At 42.0% G+C, this 15,849-nt stretch overlaps 1 protein-coding gene across 1 annotated transcript in view; it reads right to left on the minus strand.

Moving 5' to 3' along the window:
* Window positions 1-15,849, minus strand: part of RP1 (RP1 axonemal microtubule associated) — a 219,783-nt gene that overhangs the window by 83,134 nt on the left and 120,800 nt on the right. The window contains exons 29-31 of the mRNA XM_056854917.1: window positions 15,052-15,107; window positions 14,895-14,927; window positions 10,287-10,453 (exon numbers count right to left, since the gene is read on the minus strand). Coding sequence (XP_056710895.1) covers window positions 10,287-10,453; window positions 14,895-14,927; window positions 15,052-15,107 — 256 coding nt within the window. The remainder of the gene's footprint in view (window positions 1-10,286; window positions 10,454-14,894; window positions 14,928-15,051; window positions 15,108-15,849) is intronic.

Genomic DNA, 15,849 nt, shown 5'->3' on the forward strand with positions numbered 1-15,849 from the left:
AGGCTTTGTTGTGACCTTGCTGTTGAAATTGTGAATGTCAATGTTTGGTTGCTGTGGATAGTTAAAATGTCAAGAAAATCAATGTAATGTCTTTTGCTGCTCACCTTCTCTCAGTACTTTTCTATTTGTGTAGGCAGAGGAAGAACAGATAGTGAACAACTCTCAGATTAGAAGATCTTGATGGATATGGGAAAAATCACTCGTAATGAGTTTTCTCTTTCTTTGTAATCAACATGAACAAGGTAAACAGAACAGTTCCTTTGTTGCCTGGTATTTTAGGGGGGAAAGAACACAAGTGGTTGTGCTCTTCTCTTTTTTCTATTCCTACAGAAGTCTTATATGATGCTTGAGCACTCCCATTCCAAAACAGCTCCTTGCACACAGACAACTAACACATCAAGTAAACAGCTGGTCACACTACAAACTGAACAGGACATGCTTATGTGTTGCTGGTTCACTTATCACCTGTTGAAATAAAAGGGGAAAGTGCTGGCAGGCCAGAAAACTCCAGGTACAGAGCAGAATCCCTGCACTTTCAAGAGATTTCTGTTTAAGATTTAAGTGTATAACACCATGACTCTGGGCCCATTTTACAAACAATAAATGCTTGGCAACAGGTACAGAGCAGAATCCCTGCACTTTCAAGAGATTTCTGTTTAAGATTTAAGTGTATAACGCCACGAGTCTGGGCCCATTTTACAAACAATAAATGCTTGGCAACAGAAGACAATTTGTCACTCCAGGTGGGGCCTGGGATTACAACTGATCTCCAGACCACAGAGATTGGTTCCTCTGGAGAAAATCACTCATTTGAAGGGTATTATTATACCCTGTTGAAGTTCCTCTACTCCCCAAACCCTGCCTTCCCCAGACTTAACCCCCCAAACTCCAGAAATTTCCTTACCCAAAGTTGGAAACTCTAAATCTGTGCCTTGTCTGTGAAGATAATCTACTACTTTCTTTCAATAATCTCAAAATGAAATCAGAATTAAGATAATATAAAATTGGCACGAGAGATTAATCACCAGTTAGTTAGAAACAAGAAATCTTCCAGGTAAACTAGATGGCAAAAGCAGTAGAGAAATTTTTCTTCTGAACAATTTCAGAAATGATTAGTGATTGTGGGGAAGTAAGGAATCCTCCCTCCTGTCAGTATATTTCCAAAGTTGTCATCATTTTATTTCTGGGATTTTGAAAGTAGCTGATCCTGCTGCTGAAGTAGAACTGTGATGAATTAGGAGTTTTCCACAGTATGTGTGCAATTTGCTGCACTTTTCAATTCTTCTGAATCATTTCTTGCCTCTATGTGCCTGTGCACATCAATAAAACCCTGAACATTCTAGATGGTGAGATTATATGTACACTGTACCAGCCTGCTTTATGAATGCACAGGAGCGCAAGTGTACATCAAACACTGTACGTAAAGAATCTTGATACACATGACTACATCAAAGTCGCTTCATTTCATTCTATAACATCTTCCCAAGGTGCACTTCCATGTCAGTAAAAGAGGCTAAAGAAGTGAAGGAGTCGATGGCTGTGGCAAATTGTGCACAATCCAATCCTAATTAAATCAGAATTATAAAAGACAGAAATTCTGGAACAAGAAAGGAACAACAAGGAGTATGTTTGAACAAATACCTTAAAAGTAGTGGTTCTCAATCTCAGCTGTCAGAATGGATTCAGATGACCATGGAGTAAAAATATTTGCTATTACTACATAGTGGGAACTGAACCCATGTGAATCTAGGTCAACTAAAGGAGCTGATTGCATGATGAGTTGTATGATTCTGCTAAATGGTTGCATCCTGACTTTCTTTTAGCAAAGTTGCGAAATCTCGTCCCTTTGAATAATAGCCTGGGACTTGGCAATTCCCTTCAGAAAAGCCAGCTCCACAAGAATCTCAGACAATGAATACAAAACAACCTTTTGGACAGACATTTCATTTCAGATTGAGACTAAAGTTGTTCACTCAGTGAATGAGACCCTTCCTTATGACACAAGAGTCATTATCTCAAAAAATACATTTCTGTCATATACATACACCTCACGATCTAGTGGTCTTTGTTTTTTCACGCCGCCTTGTATGGAGAGTCATGAAGATTGGCTTTATTATTTATTTATTTATTTATTTATTTATTATTTCAATTTAATACCCCACTCTCCCCAGCCGAAACCAGGCTCAGAGCGGCTCACGGGGGAATAATATCCCATTTAGTCACTAAGACCATTAAAACAACATTTAAAATAGCCCTGTAAAATTATATAAACCAAATATCCTGAAATTACTTAAGGCGCCTCTAAATGTAAAATAAATTACAATTAGGCAAGGAGACTGGAACTGAATACTGCAACGGTGAGGGTTAGGGAGGCCAGCAATCATATATAGGAAGCCGTAGCTGGCCTCAACTTTGAATGTCCTGTGTCTTCATCAAATGCTGGCAAAGGTCTGCTAGATCTTCTGGTCACATTTATTCTGTGGTGCTGCTGATCTGATTTAAATATGCCCAGGATATTGGGATACATGGGAAATTTGCCCTGCTGGAAATACAGTGTTTTTCACACTATGGACCTGGAGGCATAAGATGTTCTGTTAGATTTTGTGCACTAAATTATCTAATTTTTATCTTAGGAATCTCCTTATTAATATTACCAATGCTATTTCAAAACACCAAGAAGGCAAAATGCAGTGTTCTTCCACATTCCTAGGTGATGGCTATTTGATAATAAATGAAACTTTTTTCTAAGAAGATCTCCAGTCTGTAACATTATTGGCTACATTTTTTTCTTGTGACTGCAGGATGCCACTTATATAAAATAGCCACTCATTCCAAGGATGCTACAGGTTTACAGCACTTCTTGACTTGCAATGGTGAGGATTAAAACTTCTGTTTACTCATTGTGGCAGTACATGCTTATGGTTGTGCCCTGTTCCCCCGCCTTGAAATCTGGAAATCCTAATGCAATAAATTTGAAATTTATAGCAAAACATAGCATCAAGTACCTTAAAGCGATCCCATAACAAAAAATGCTGTCTAATCATAAAACTGTGTCCAGACTTTTACTCATTCACTGAGTAGGTCTTTCCTACATTCCAGCAGTTGGAAGACAGTCTCCTCACACTATTCACGCTGTATGCAAACCTTTAATAGGCCCCCTGATCCTAGATAATGTCAACTTTTTTTTTTCAAGATTACAGGAATATATGCCCAATGCAAACTTTCTTGCCTAGCACTGGGATGGATTTATTTATCTGGAACTCAGCAGTTATCCTATGCACTATTAACCCACTTCCCAAGGTATTTTGATGACATCCATGCTCTTCCAGCTTCTGTTGAAAGTACTGCTCAGTATTTCATCCAATTGGTTACTGCATCATAAAAATTAGCTGTTAGAACTGTGGCTCCAACCAGGCCAAATTAAAAAATCGTGGTGGAATTCTATCTGTGAAATTCAACATACATAAGGATCATTTCACATAGATAATAAATTTAAAATGTGTTGAATTGTTTAACACAGACTAGTAGGATGGCTAAAGAGTTGATTATTTCCCTTTCTTCCAACGTCTATTAACAGGCAGTATATTAATTCTAATCTGCAATAGTGGTTGTGAATTCCAAATTGAGGATGAATGCTAATCCAGATTACCGTAAATAATCCAAAATAAAAGTATGATTTTTATGTATGTGCTTCTGATAATTGCTCCATCTACTACTATACTACAGTTGGGTAAGTTATCCATGTTTGGGGAGCATGTAGATGGTCAGCATCTTTGAACTCTATGATTCTAAAACTTGACTTTAACCAATGCTTCTCCTTTTAGTTTTCCTCACTTCTCGTCTAATTAACAGTTACTCCATCCTCCTCCTTTTTTAATTTGAGCATTTAGAAGTCATCATTTTAAAAATGTGACAGCATGTTTTCTTTCATTCAGCTCCTGAAGGCCTAAGCAGATATGCTGATTCTCTATATTTCAATCAGCCAATTATTTCACAATTTAATATCCTTCTTTGCAACCACTAATAAACTAATTCCTATCAGCCCCACATTTATGTAGCACAGTCTTTTAAGCTAACCAGACAGAAAATAGTTTGCAACAACTAGCATGCCCTCAGTGAGCCAATTATAGTTTGACCCAACTTCTCAATGGGTCATGGGAACTTGCATTTGACAAAGAGGGCTTTGACTATTGAAAGCTCATACTCCCAAAATCTTGTTGGTCTCTAAGGTGCTACTGGACTCAAATGTAGTTGGGCTACCGTGGAGTGCAGACCAACACAATTACCCTCTGAAACTATCCTCAGGAACTGTATCTGCAGCTATGCCAGACAAAAAATCCTCACCAAGCTTTACCTGTCCTCTTCTGCACAGGCTAGCTCTCACCTCAACTAGGGTTGCCAGGTCCCTCTTCGCCACCGGTGGGAGATTTTTGGGGAGGAGCCTGAGGAGAGCAGGGTTTGTGGAGGGGAGAGACTTCAGTGCCATCGAGTCCAATTGCCCAAGCGGCCAATTTCTCCAGGTGAACTGACCTCTATTGGCTGGAGATCAGCTGTAATAGCAGGAGATTGCCAGCTGATACCTGAAGGATGGCAACCCTAATCTCAACTAATATGTTAACTTGAAGAGGCTTGATGCTTACATCTCGTGTATATAACAAACATATAATTAGCTTTGCTTTGGAGCTGGATTCTAGGCATGTTTGCTCAGAAATAAGTTTAATGGGGCATATTCCCAGGTATGTATGCTGGCTTCATGGAAAGGAAAGCTCCTTGAAGTTAAAACATTTATATCAACCAATAAAGCTGATCAGTAAAGGCAACCATAATAACGACTACGTCTGATATTAACATAGCAACAGTCCTCCTAAGCACTGGTTACATAATGAGACATTGTCTGGAATTGCTGCTGTTTATTCACTGCAACAACAGAGATTGAAATCCAGTGTGCTAGAAAAAGGCCAGTGTGGATGGAGGGGGGGGGGGAGAGTTGTCTCTCTCACTGAAATAAGACCATAAAGGACTCACAGAAATCTAGAGTCATTATATGTCTTGGTTGGAATGATTTTTCTACACTGAGTTGGCATATATGCTTGCTCAAAATATGCACCACTTACTGTATTTCCTCCCAGTCCTATACATCCTCCCATGGGGGTTCCCACCCATTTCAGTGGAGCTTATTTACAAGTTGATAGCCTTAGATCACAGTCGTGTTCTTTAGTGTCAGGGAAAGCTCCATGCCAGCAAAACGAAACTTTACTGCACACGTGGCACACCCCCATACACACAGATGAGAGTGGGGCAGCTCCTGATCATGTGGAGAGCGGTGTGTCCATTGAAACCTCCTCTGAGCACTAAAGTTGTTGGATAGGGACAACTGTGTATGTTGCCTAAATATTCATGGGACTAATTAGAATCAAAGACAGGGATCAAAATGAGACCTGCTGTTTCCAAGAAATCCAATTTGTGTATACAGCACTGTGTTATCGACTTGAATCCTCGCTAACCATTATTGTATAGAACTAGGATCTTTGCTGTTGCTCTGTTCCTGCTTATTGCTTTGCTGAATTTGCAATCTTCTGCTAATTGCAACATCACACAGCCATTCCCATGGCAACCAGTTGTATTGCCACAAATGGAAATAGGTGAGCTCATGAAACAAAAAGGCTACAATCCTTTAAACAGTCTCAGCAATGAGGTATAAAGAAGGCAACTAGAACTTTATGTCACTTGAATGCTTTTGGAACAGAATAGCTCCCAACTATGTTTCGTATCATTCCAAATGTTCTTAAATTTCAGGTGTGACTTTGTGCACCATGAAATATTCTTATTAGTACTGCTGGTAGGGGTGGGAGAGAAAAAGAAAAGGCACAATGGGTTTGAAAGAGGATATCTCTTTTTTCCATGTGTAAGTTGCGAGACAATAGTAATGCTAGTAAAAGTTGAAGGTAGGAGCAAAAAAGGAAGACCCATCATGAGATGGATTGACTCAATCAAGAAAGCCGCAGTCCTCAGTTCACAAGATCTGAACAAGGCTTTTAACGATAGGAGGTTTTGGAGGACATTGATTCATAGGGTCGCCATGAGTTGGTAGCAACTTGACAGCACTTAACACACACACGCATACACAGAGGTGAGAATAAAAATGCCAGTTCAACAGACTTTTTTTTTTTTTTTTTACAGAGCTGGGCTTATATGGCAAACAAAGTGGGTAGGCAATGGGTGTGTGTTACTCTAATATATCTATCCCTACCCTCATTCCCTCAGTGCGTATCTGGACCATCTCCCAAAACTCAGCTGTCATTGGTGATAGCCAAGTCAGTAGGCTTGGATGCTGGCACCTCATCCTAAGGAAACAAAGTATGTTGTTGTTTGTTTCTGTAAAGCCCTTAGGAGAAATCATTTGTGGTTTTTGAGTCAGGTGGGGTGGCACCAATTTGCTGACAACACTTAGTCCGACCTCTCCTTATTCAAATTGACTTGTGATGGGTAGAGCCACTACCTAACCTGAGCCACTACTTAACTCAGTGGTTAACTCCAGTGGTTAAATGGCTATGAGTGAACAAGTTGAATATGAACTCTATCAAGACAGAGGTAATGCTAGTTGGGAGGGGTGAGGTCTTGAAGAACATTGTGCTTCCCACATTAAGTGGGGTTCAGCTGACCCATGTTCATTATACCCATTGGCTGCCTATCAGTTATAGGGTTGCCTGGTTCCCTCTGGCCACTGACTAGGGATTGGGGATTCAATTCAAAGTAATGGTTATCACATTCAATGCCGTTCCTGGCTTGGACCTTCATATTTGCAGGACTGCATCTCTTGCTTGCTATGCTCCACTGTGACAGCTTCACTTATATCAGCACAGCCTTCTGATGGTGCCACCATGCAAACAGGTAAGAATGATAGCTGCCTATTCATGCACATTCTCTGTTGTGGCTCCCACCTTTTGGAATGGCCTGCCTGAGGAGGTCACGAAGGTTCCTGCAATTCTGTCATTCCGCAAATTATGTAAAACAGAATTGATCAAGAGAGCATTTTTATAAAGGAGATAGGGCTATGATATAACAGGATGGTTCAAGAAGGTGCTTTCATAAAGGGAACAGTACTGTAGTGTATGCTTGTTTATTGTATGTATTATTGTACTTTTACTGCATTGTTTTCTACTTAATACCATTTTATGGACTGTTTGACATATCATGTCGAACACTTTTTATATTTATTTTAATTTTTGTAAACCTTATTAGATATCTCATGCTATTTAAGTGCATTGACTTATACTATGTAATGTGCTTCGAGTTGCAGGGCAAAATGCTGTCTGTAAAATAATTAATCAATTAATTTTGATTAAACAAAGTAAATAAATAAGTTTGAGCAACAATGCAGCAGAAACTTGCCAGAACTACCAGCTGAAGTCCAAAAGAATTTCACCAAACAGTAGTTTTTAAGGAGGGATTTGAAGGAAGTGAATTATGTGGCTTCCCATGTTCAGGAAGCATAAGAGGAAGAAAGGGAAGAATTATCTGAAGAGCAGGAAACCTATGGAGCTGTAATATACAAGTTAAGATTTGAGCTATAAGCACGTACTCCCGGATTCAAATGTCAATTTAGCTGTGATCACAACGGCAACAGGACCATACAGGCAAGCCTTTAACTTGCCTCCTTCCTCCCCATTTGTAATATGAGGATAACTACTAGCCTGCTTTACTGAGCTATTGTAAAGATTGCTAAGACACTGTACGTCCTCAGAACACTTGGTAAGAAGCACTCAATAAAAGCAACGAATTATTACCATTACTCTAGTCAGAAGTACATGGAAGTCACTTAAAAAAGCAGCTACAGGAATATCTCACTATGCTGAATGTTGTATATGTATGCTGTAGTATAACTGCAAGCAAAACAATTACAAAGTGTCTGAAAAACTGGCTTTTCTACCAGCCTACTGATCTATTACTGAAATGAGGCATTCTCCCCAAAAGACCCCTGCTGTAATGGATTCCACTCTGAGTATCTTATAAAGGTCAGACGGGACTTGAATTAAATTGCTCCATTTTTTGAAAATCCACCACAAGAGTAACAAGACCGGCTATATTTTCTACTTCAGTGCCCCAAATATGAGGATATGCAAGAAACGCCTGTTCTAATACAGGTGAAGCAGTCAATCAAAAATAATAAGAAAAAAATGTGCCAGATTTCTCTAGCAGGAAAAAAAGCACACAACTATTCAGCAATCCAGCAACTTATACACAAATAGACAGCTCTGTAAAGTCTGGCTTGGCCCTAAGTCCCTCAACAAAATAGGCAGAGTCCAGAGAACATTAAACATAGCTTGTATATCACTCCACATAGGGTGCTACTAACCATTCTTTTTTCTACTGGTGTAGGGTTGCTACCTCCATGTTGAGAAATTCCTGGAGATTTGGGGTTGGAGCTAGGGTTGCCAACTTCCAGGTACTAGCTGGAGATCTCCTGCTATTACAACTGATCTCCAGTCGATATAGATCAGTTCACCTGGAGAAAATGGCCGCTTTGGCAATTGGACCCTATGGCATTGAAGTCCTTCCCCTCCCCAAACCTTACCTTCCTCAGGCTCTGCCCCAAAAACCTCCCACCAGTTGCAAAGAGGGACCTTGCAACCCTAGTTGGAGCCTAAGGAGGGGAGGGTTTGGGGAGGGGAGGGACCTGAGTGGGCTATAATGCCATACTGTCTTCTGCCATTCAAAGGTGCCACTTTCTACAGAGAAACAGGTCTCTTTCTTCTAGAAAGAGTTGTAATTCCAGGAGATCTCCAGGCCCCATTTCCACATTGCACTGCAGACTTTGAGTCAACAATAAGCCTTATTGAAATCAGTGGGATTTAGTTCTGTCTACTTTGGGGGCTCTGCCATCAAATAGAACTGAGTTTAATTTCTCTGGATTGTGTTACTAGTCGATGTCTATCTTTAAGGTCATGAACTTCACATACACTACTCCATGCCAGCTAAGGACCCTTGGAGGGGGATCCCCTACTTTGGTCCCCCTCCCCCAAGCACCGTCCAGCTGGCCGGCGGGGGTCTTACTAGGCTTAAAATGAGGCCCTAGGCCCCGATGGGGCTGATGTGATGATGTCACTTCCAGAAGTGACTTCATCATGCTGGTGACATTGACGGAAATGCTCTGGTATTTGGGCAGAACTCTATGGTAAAAACAGCTGCTACTATAGAGTTTTTGTCCAAAAACCAGAGCATCTCCCTCAATGTCATTGTGATGTCATCACATCAGCGATGCTGAGGCTAGGCCTCATTTTAAGACTGGTAAAAAAACCCCACCAGGGGGTACCTAGCAACCCTAATACCAGCTTATAAGACATCTCCAGTCCAGGCTATGCATGTGGACTGTGGAGGGCTTATACAGAGTGTATTAAAGAAACTTTTCCTATGCTTTGGCCAAGTTAGGCTATAGAACATCCCTTGGCTTGGTCCTAGGGTTGCCAGGTCCCTCTTCTCCACCAGTTGGAAGTTTTTGGGTGGAGCCTGAGGAGGGCAGGGTTTGGGGGGGGACTTCAATGCCGTAGAGTCCAATTGCCAAAGTGGTCATTTTCTTGGCCGTTTTCTCCAAGTGAGCTCATCTCTATCGGCTGGAAATCAGTTGTAATAGCAGGAGATCTCCAGCTACTACCTGGAGGTTGGCAACCCTACTTGGCCCTTGTTCACAAACTGAAGCCACAGAACTGGCCCACTCCCAGGGTTAAAAAGTTTCCTCAGCTGTGCCTGTGGTCTCAAGTCAGGAATGACACATACCTCTGAAGCTTTAAAAATGGGGAGGGGATGGCTTTTGAACAGCTGTCTGAGGTGTCCAGGATTTGGATGAAAATGAGACAAGATTTCAAAGCAGGACTAAAAAGCACATCAGCAATGGAGAGTTTCTTATTAAACAGTAAAAGCATAACCAAAATGAAATAACGCATTCAGGTCCACTTCTAACTATGTCTAAAAATGTTCCTTATGACCTGTAGTTGCCTCTTTTTCTTTCTTTCTGAAGACATGCATCTCCAAGCTGGCCCTTATTGTAGGCTGTGTGCTGAAAACACAATGTTTTAGTATTCCTTTCCATCTTGAAGACGTCGTCAAATATATTTATAGATTGAAAAAGAACAAGGGAAAGCATTGGAAGAAAATCTAAAGCACCATCAAACCATTGCTGTAAATAGAGATGGCATTTGCAACTACCGCAGCAAGATTTCTAATATATCCTTCGGCTCTATCAAGATGTCATTGCAATCTTTGTGCCACATTGTATAGCTGTGACTTACAAGGAATTCATCAGTCGCTCCTGGTCGAAAACAAACATATCCTGAGCTTTGCGAAGAAAGGAGAAGATCATCACTTTTGCCCTTTGAGCCATAAATCACAAGGCTTCTCTTGCACTGCTGTGGCTCTGGGGAATCTTGAGCAGTCCTAACCAGCACTCTCCATTGTCCTGTTGAATAAAAGTAAACAGAAAAAATCCTATTTATAACACAGACGGAAGAAAATGTGAAGAGTTCGTTGTTATTTTTGTGACTACAACACATTGAGGGCAGCAGGAAAAGAGGAAGACCCAACAAGAGATGGATTGACTCAATAAAGCAGGGGTGGGGAACGTCAGGCCCGGGGGCCATTTAAGGCCCGCAAAATCATTTGGTCTGGCCCTTTGTGGGTCCTGACAGACCTCTAGCTCAGAAAGATCTAAGACTGGTGATCTGCCACCTCCCGCGGACAGAAATAGCCTCTATTCAAGGCAGATGTGAGTTTGTTTTGCCGAGAAAAGGAACCTTTTCCCCCCTTGCAGAAGAGTAATTAGCTATGGAGCTGCTAGGACCGCCCAAGAAACTGAGTTAACCCTTTCCCACCTGGGCCATGGAGAAACATATTCCCTCTGTACTACAAGAGGGCTGGGGGTGGAAGTGGCGACAATAGAGGGTTTAAACGGGGCAGGGCCAGAATGCGCGGGGGGGGGGAGTTCTTAGCCAGAGTGTCCTCATTTCAGCCCTGCAGATGGAGGTAGCAGGAGCCAGATATAGAATCTGGCCCCGACCATGTGGAACAGGAGCAACTCCGGCATGTGGCTGGACGGCTACACCCGGCTGGTGCAACAGACCATCCTGTGCCACCAGGTGGGCGAGTGCACCACCAGTTGGATGCCTGCCTGCTTGCCCGTGCGTCATCTGGGGCATCTGCCTGCTTGGGGCTTGGTCGGCTAATTTTTAAGTTGATAATTTTGTATGGCTCACGAATGATGTTATAAATATCCAAATGGCCCTTGGCAGAAAAAAGGTTCCCCACCCCTGCAGTAAAGGAAGCCACAGCCCTCAATTTGCAAGATCTGAGCAAGGCTGTCAAAGATAGGACATTTTGGAGGACTTTGATTCTTAGGGTCGGCCATGAGTCGGAAGCGACTTGACGGCACTTAACACACACACACACACACAATACATTGCAGCATTGCAGCACCTATCCGCCATACTTTTGAAGCGTACTCTCCATTCACAGATAATATCCCACCAACAACACAACAGAAGGGTATGAGTTGGTGATGACTGTATACACTCTGATAGGCTGCATTTTACCAAGGTTTGAGTAAATAAAGCATTACAAGGAATATGGGAGGTGCAAGAACGTTTCCAAAAAATTCAAAGAAATTTACGAAGACAACTTCTCTGTTTAACAACCTTGTTTTGTGTGTGAATTTTTCTGGATAGTTCTTCCCCAAACTTTTAATTATCTTGATTTTTACCATCACCACCCCATTTTATTATTTGATTTGTTTCTCATCTGTTGTCCCTCTCCTTCTATATAAAGATTTTTCACAAGCTGACACTGTGAGATGCAGGGACCAGAGAACTAACAGTTATACAGGAGTGAGTCACACAAATACTGCCAGGAGAGGAGAGAGTTAGATATATTATGGGAGATTCAGATCTGCTGAATCAGACTTAATTTTTCCAATACTAACCCAATGTCACTGGTCCTTTCTCATAAAGTCTTATATCAATTTAATATCTGGTTCATATGTCTCCTGGCCTGCATCTCATTTATTTTCTTCTAGTTTCTTGCTTCCACAATTGGTAAAGTGTTTAAATCCTGTCTATGGGATGAGGTCTACTCTTATCTCCCATATTTCAAGTCATCCGGTCCTTGAACTCCTTCCCAATCTTTCCACTAACATTGCCTGGAGCTAGCAAATGGTTACACGCAGTGTCATTTCTTCAACAGCATTCTTTCTCAAAAAGGCTACAATCTGTTTTGCAGATGGCTTACTTAGCTATTCAATCCTGTTGGAAAAGATTAACTTTCAGGCAAGGTGTACAGAATTCTGCTGCAAGTTCAGTGCTTTTGGGAAGAAGGGTTTTTTCCTGTTTCCCTACAGCATCATGGTGCATTTGTGCACTTCCGGGGGGGGGGGTGTTCCCCAGCTTTTCTCTGATCTTTCCCAAACCATCTTTGTTCTGAAGTTTTGAGAAAGATTACAATAAATCCTGGATGGCTGCTGTGTGGGTAGGTAAAATTGGACTTTTTCTGGCCCACATGGCAGCCATTTCCCCTAACCCTCTTGTCTCCACAGCATCCATTTTCTCCCCGCACTGGGCAATTTTTTAAAAAAATTGGCACGAATATCATGATACTGATATACCCTTGTAATGATATGTGAAGGAGATTCTCAGAATTCCCAACTTTAATTTTTTTTAAAAAGTCTCTACCTTGCAGAGATATAAGATAAAGGCATATCTTTACAAGGCAAGGGACTAAAGACTTACTTTGCTAATGAAAGCTGAGAGAATTCAGAGAACCTGCTATACCTATTGTTATAGAAGTATAATAATATTCTTGTGCTGATTTTTTTTAAAATAAGTTGCAAACGCCTTTGTGAAGTAGAGGAGAGGGGGTGGAAGCCCTGTTGCTGCTGCACTTTATCTGCAGCCACACCAGTAACATGGAAGAAGCAGGATCCTGTCCCCGTGTGGAAGACAACAATGATACACAAAGCAGGGTTTCCTTAAGGGGACACATATGAAAAGACATTTTTTCTTTGTCCGGGGTCAGACTTCCTGCACGAGCATTTACATCCGAGGAGACAGAGGTCTCCAGAAACATGCCAAGGGAGACGTCCAGGGAGGACCATAGAAGCCTGACCTGAGGTCGCAGGAGCAGTTTCCCAGCTTGCCATGACATCCAGAGATGCTGGGCTAGCCAGAGGCCAGCAGCTAACCCCAAGGGCCAGCAGCAAAGGCACAAGGCGACAAGGGTGCAGAGGAGCAGTGGAACCCACCACAGGCAATGGCCCGTTCCTCATCTGTTGTGGGAGCCAGGAAGGCTTCTTTGGAATGGAAGTGCAGGGAACAGGCTGCAGTAGGGTTGCCAACCTGCAGCTGGTGGCTGGTTGCCAGGTGGAGCCTGAGGGTGGGGTTTGGGGAGGGGTGGGGCTTCAGTGCCATAGAGTCCAGTTGCTAAAGCAGCCATTTTCTCCAGGGGAACTGATCTCTATCGGCTGGAGATCAGTTGTAATAGCAGGAGATCTCCAGCTAGTACCTGGAGATTAGCAACCACAGATCTCACACTATTACAACTGATCTCCAGGTGATAGAAATCAGTTCCCCTGGAGAAAATGGCTGCTTGGGCACTTGAACTCTATGGCATTTAAGTCCCTCCCCTCTCCAAACCCTGCCCTCCTCAGACTCCACCCCCAAAATCTCCAGGTATTCCCAAACACAGAGCTGGCAACCCTAGGCTGCAGTAACCTCTTTAGACCAGCAGTGGTCAGAGGAGAAGCCCTATAATGAAATGGAATCCCAGGCAGGGAAATAGAATCCCAGGCAGACAGCTGCTCATTGGGCCTAGGACCTGCCACTCCCATAGGCCCATCCCCCAGGAGTGGGTGAGGCCAGAGTTGTACCACCCCAGGCAGCCCTTTAAAAGGTGTACCCTGGAGACACAAGAGGAAAGGGCCAGATCTCTCCTAAGGCAACAAGGGAGAAGAGCGGGAAAGGGAAGAGGGTGCTGTAACCCCTACCCTCACTCTCTTCTGTCGTTCTGTCCCCAGGGCAAACACTATTAAAGGAACCCTGGAGGTGGAGACAGTCCTGGACTCCAGTCCAACACCAGAGTCTGAAACCTTTAGCTAGCATTTAATTCTTATATGCAAGACTGAAGCCATACCATCAAAACAATCAAATCAACAATGCAAACTAAACTATCACTGATCTCTCTCTCTCTCTCTCTCTCAGCTATTCAGTAACATAAGCAAGCCTGTTGGGAAAGAAAGTCTGGCATCCAAGCAGGAGAAAAGGGTATTGAGTCAACAGCAGCAGCAGAAGAGGAAGATGTTCAACTGTCTAGTTGGAGAGGCTCAGAGGACCTTCCACAGCCCACGGGCTCCTACAGAAGAACATGGCTTTGTATTAAACTGTTGTGCTTGGTATCTGTGCAGCTGAAGTTGGCATTATTTTTGGATTCTCTGAGGATATCCTGGTGAACTCTGGCCCGAAATTGCTTTCACTGTCACTTTGCAATATGGCTTTCAGCTTGCTTGCTAGGGAAGCTGTCCCCATTTATTACATGACAGTAATGTTGAGATAAACAAAACAGTTGTCTCAGAGGAACCTCTGACTCATTTTAGAGCAGAATAATAGAGACTGGAAGGAAACAAAAAATGCCTAGTGAGAAATCCTTTCCTTTACTCATCTAAATCACTTGACATGCTCCTTCCACAGATCATTATCAGCCAATTTGTCATGCATTTTCCATGTTATCAGACACTTTGCATGAATCGTTCGGCACAGACACTAACTTCTCTGTCTTATTTGTCCACTTTAGACCCAAATTAAGTTTAAATTAAGTAGCAAAGTCAACACGACAACAAGAGAATGTAGAGTTTGACTTACCTTTAGTGTATGCCTTTGGCTCATTATTATTTTCTAAAATAAAAATTAAAAAAAAACAATCTTACTCTCATTCTCAAGAAAATTCCATGTTCTTAAGCTTAATTAGGATGCTTTTGATATAATTATAATGGGAGTGATTTTTATTTTCAGTACTTACTTCTGGCAATTAGTTCTCTCTCCATCTTCCCATCATCATGGTACTCATCTAGCCATCTTCCATTGTATAAAGATAGTAATTACAGGGAACACAGATAGTAATTAGTCTTAATACCACAAAACCCTACATTATTTCTCCATTTTTAACAAAGTTTTAAAGTATCAGTTGTCAAGTTATATCTTTTCTCAAAACCATAAACAAGGGTAACTCTGCTGGGCTTCCAGGAATTTGCACTGTGGCACTTTATTGTCAGGAGAATATGAGAAACAATCTTCAGAACTTCCTACTCTATCCTGGGTAGTTTTCAAATTAGCATTACCCTCCAGCCCAATTCATTTCAGTTTGAATGCTCATTCATGATGCCATACCAGAACAAAACTACACATACAAATTCTGATAAATTCAGAAATGTATCTAGGATGACTGCTGTTAGTATGAATATTCAGATGAAGAAATGTGCACTAGGTGCTATAGCCCAATTAAAATAGTTAGAAATATAAGGCCTACTTATGTTAGAAATAGCTCTAGTGATGTTAGAATTAGTTAGAAGCAGCTGCTCTACTGGTATAAAGAAAAGCCCCAGAACTCTCAGCTGAATGTAGTCAGCTGACTGAAGAAAAAAAATTAATCAGTAGCTTCAGGTGACATATCTAGGGTGAACAAATGTGCTTATGTCCCTCCTCTACATTTTTCACTCATCCTTAGGTTTGCCAGGCCCCTTAGCTCCACCGGCAGGAGCTTTCCAGGGCCATGGCTGCGATGCGCAATGTGCGTGTGTGGACCCTGCGCAACATGCCT

Source organism: Euleptes europaea, chromosome 8, assembly GCF_029931775.1.
Source record: "Euleptes europaea isolate rEulEur1 chromosome 8, rEulEur1.hap1, whole genome shotgun sequence".
NCBI lineage: Eukaryota > Metazoa > Chordata > Lepidosauria > Squamata > Sphaerodactylidae > Euleptes > Euleptes europaea.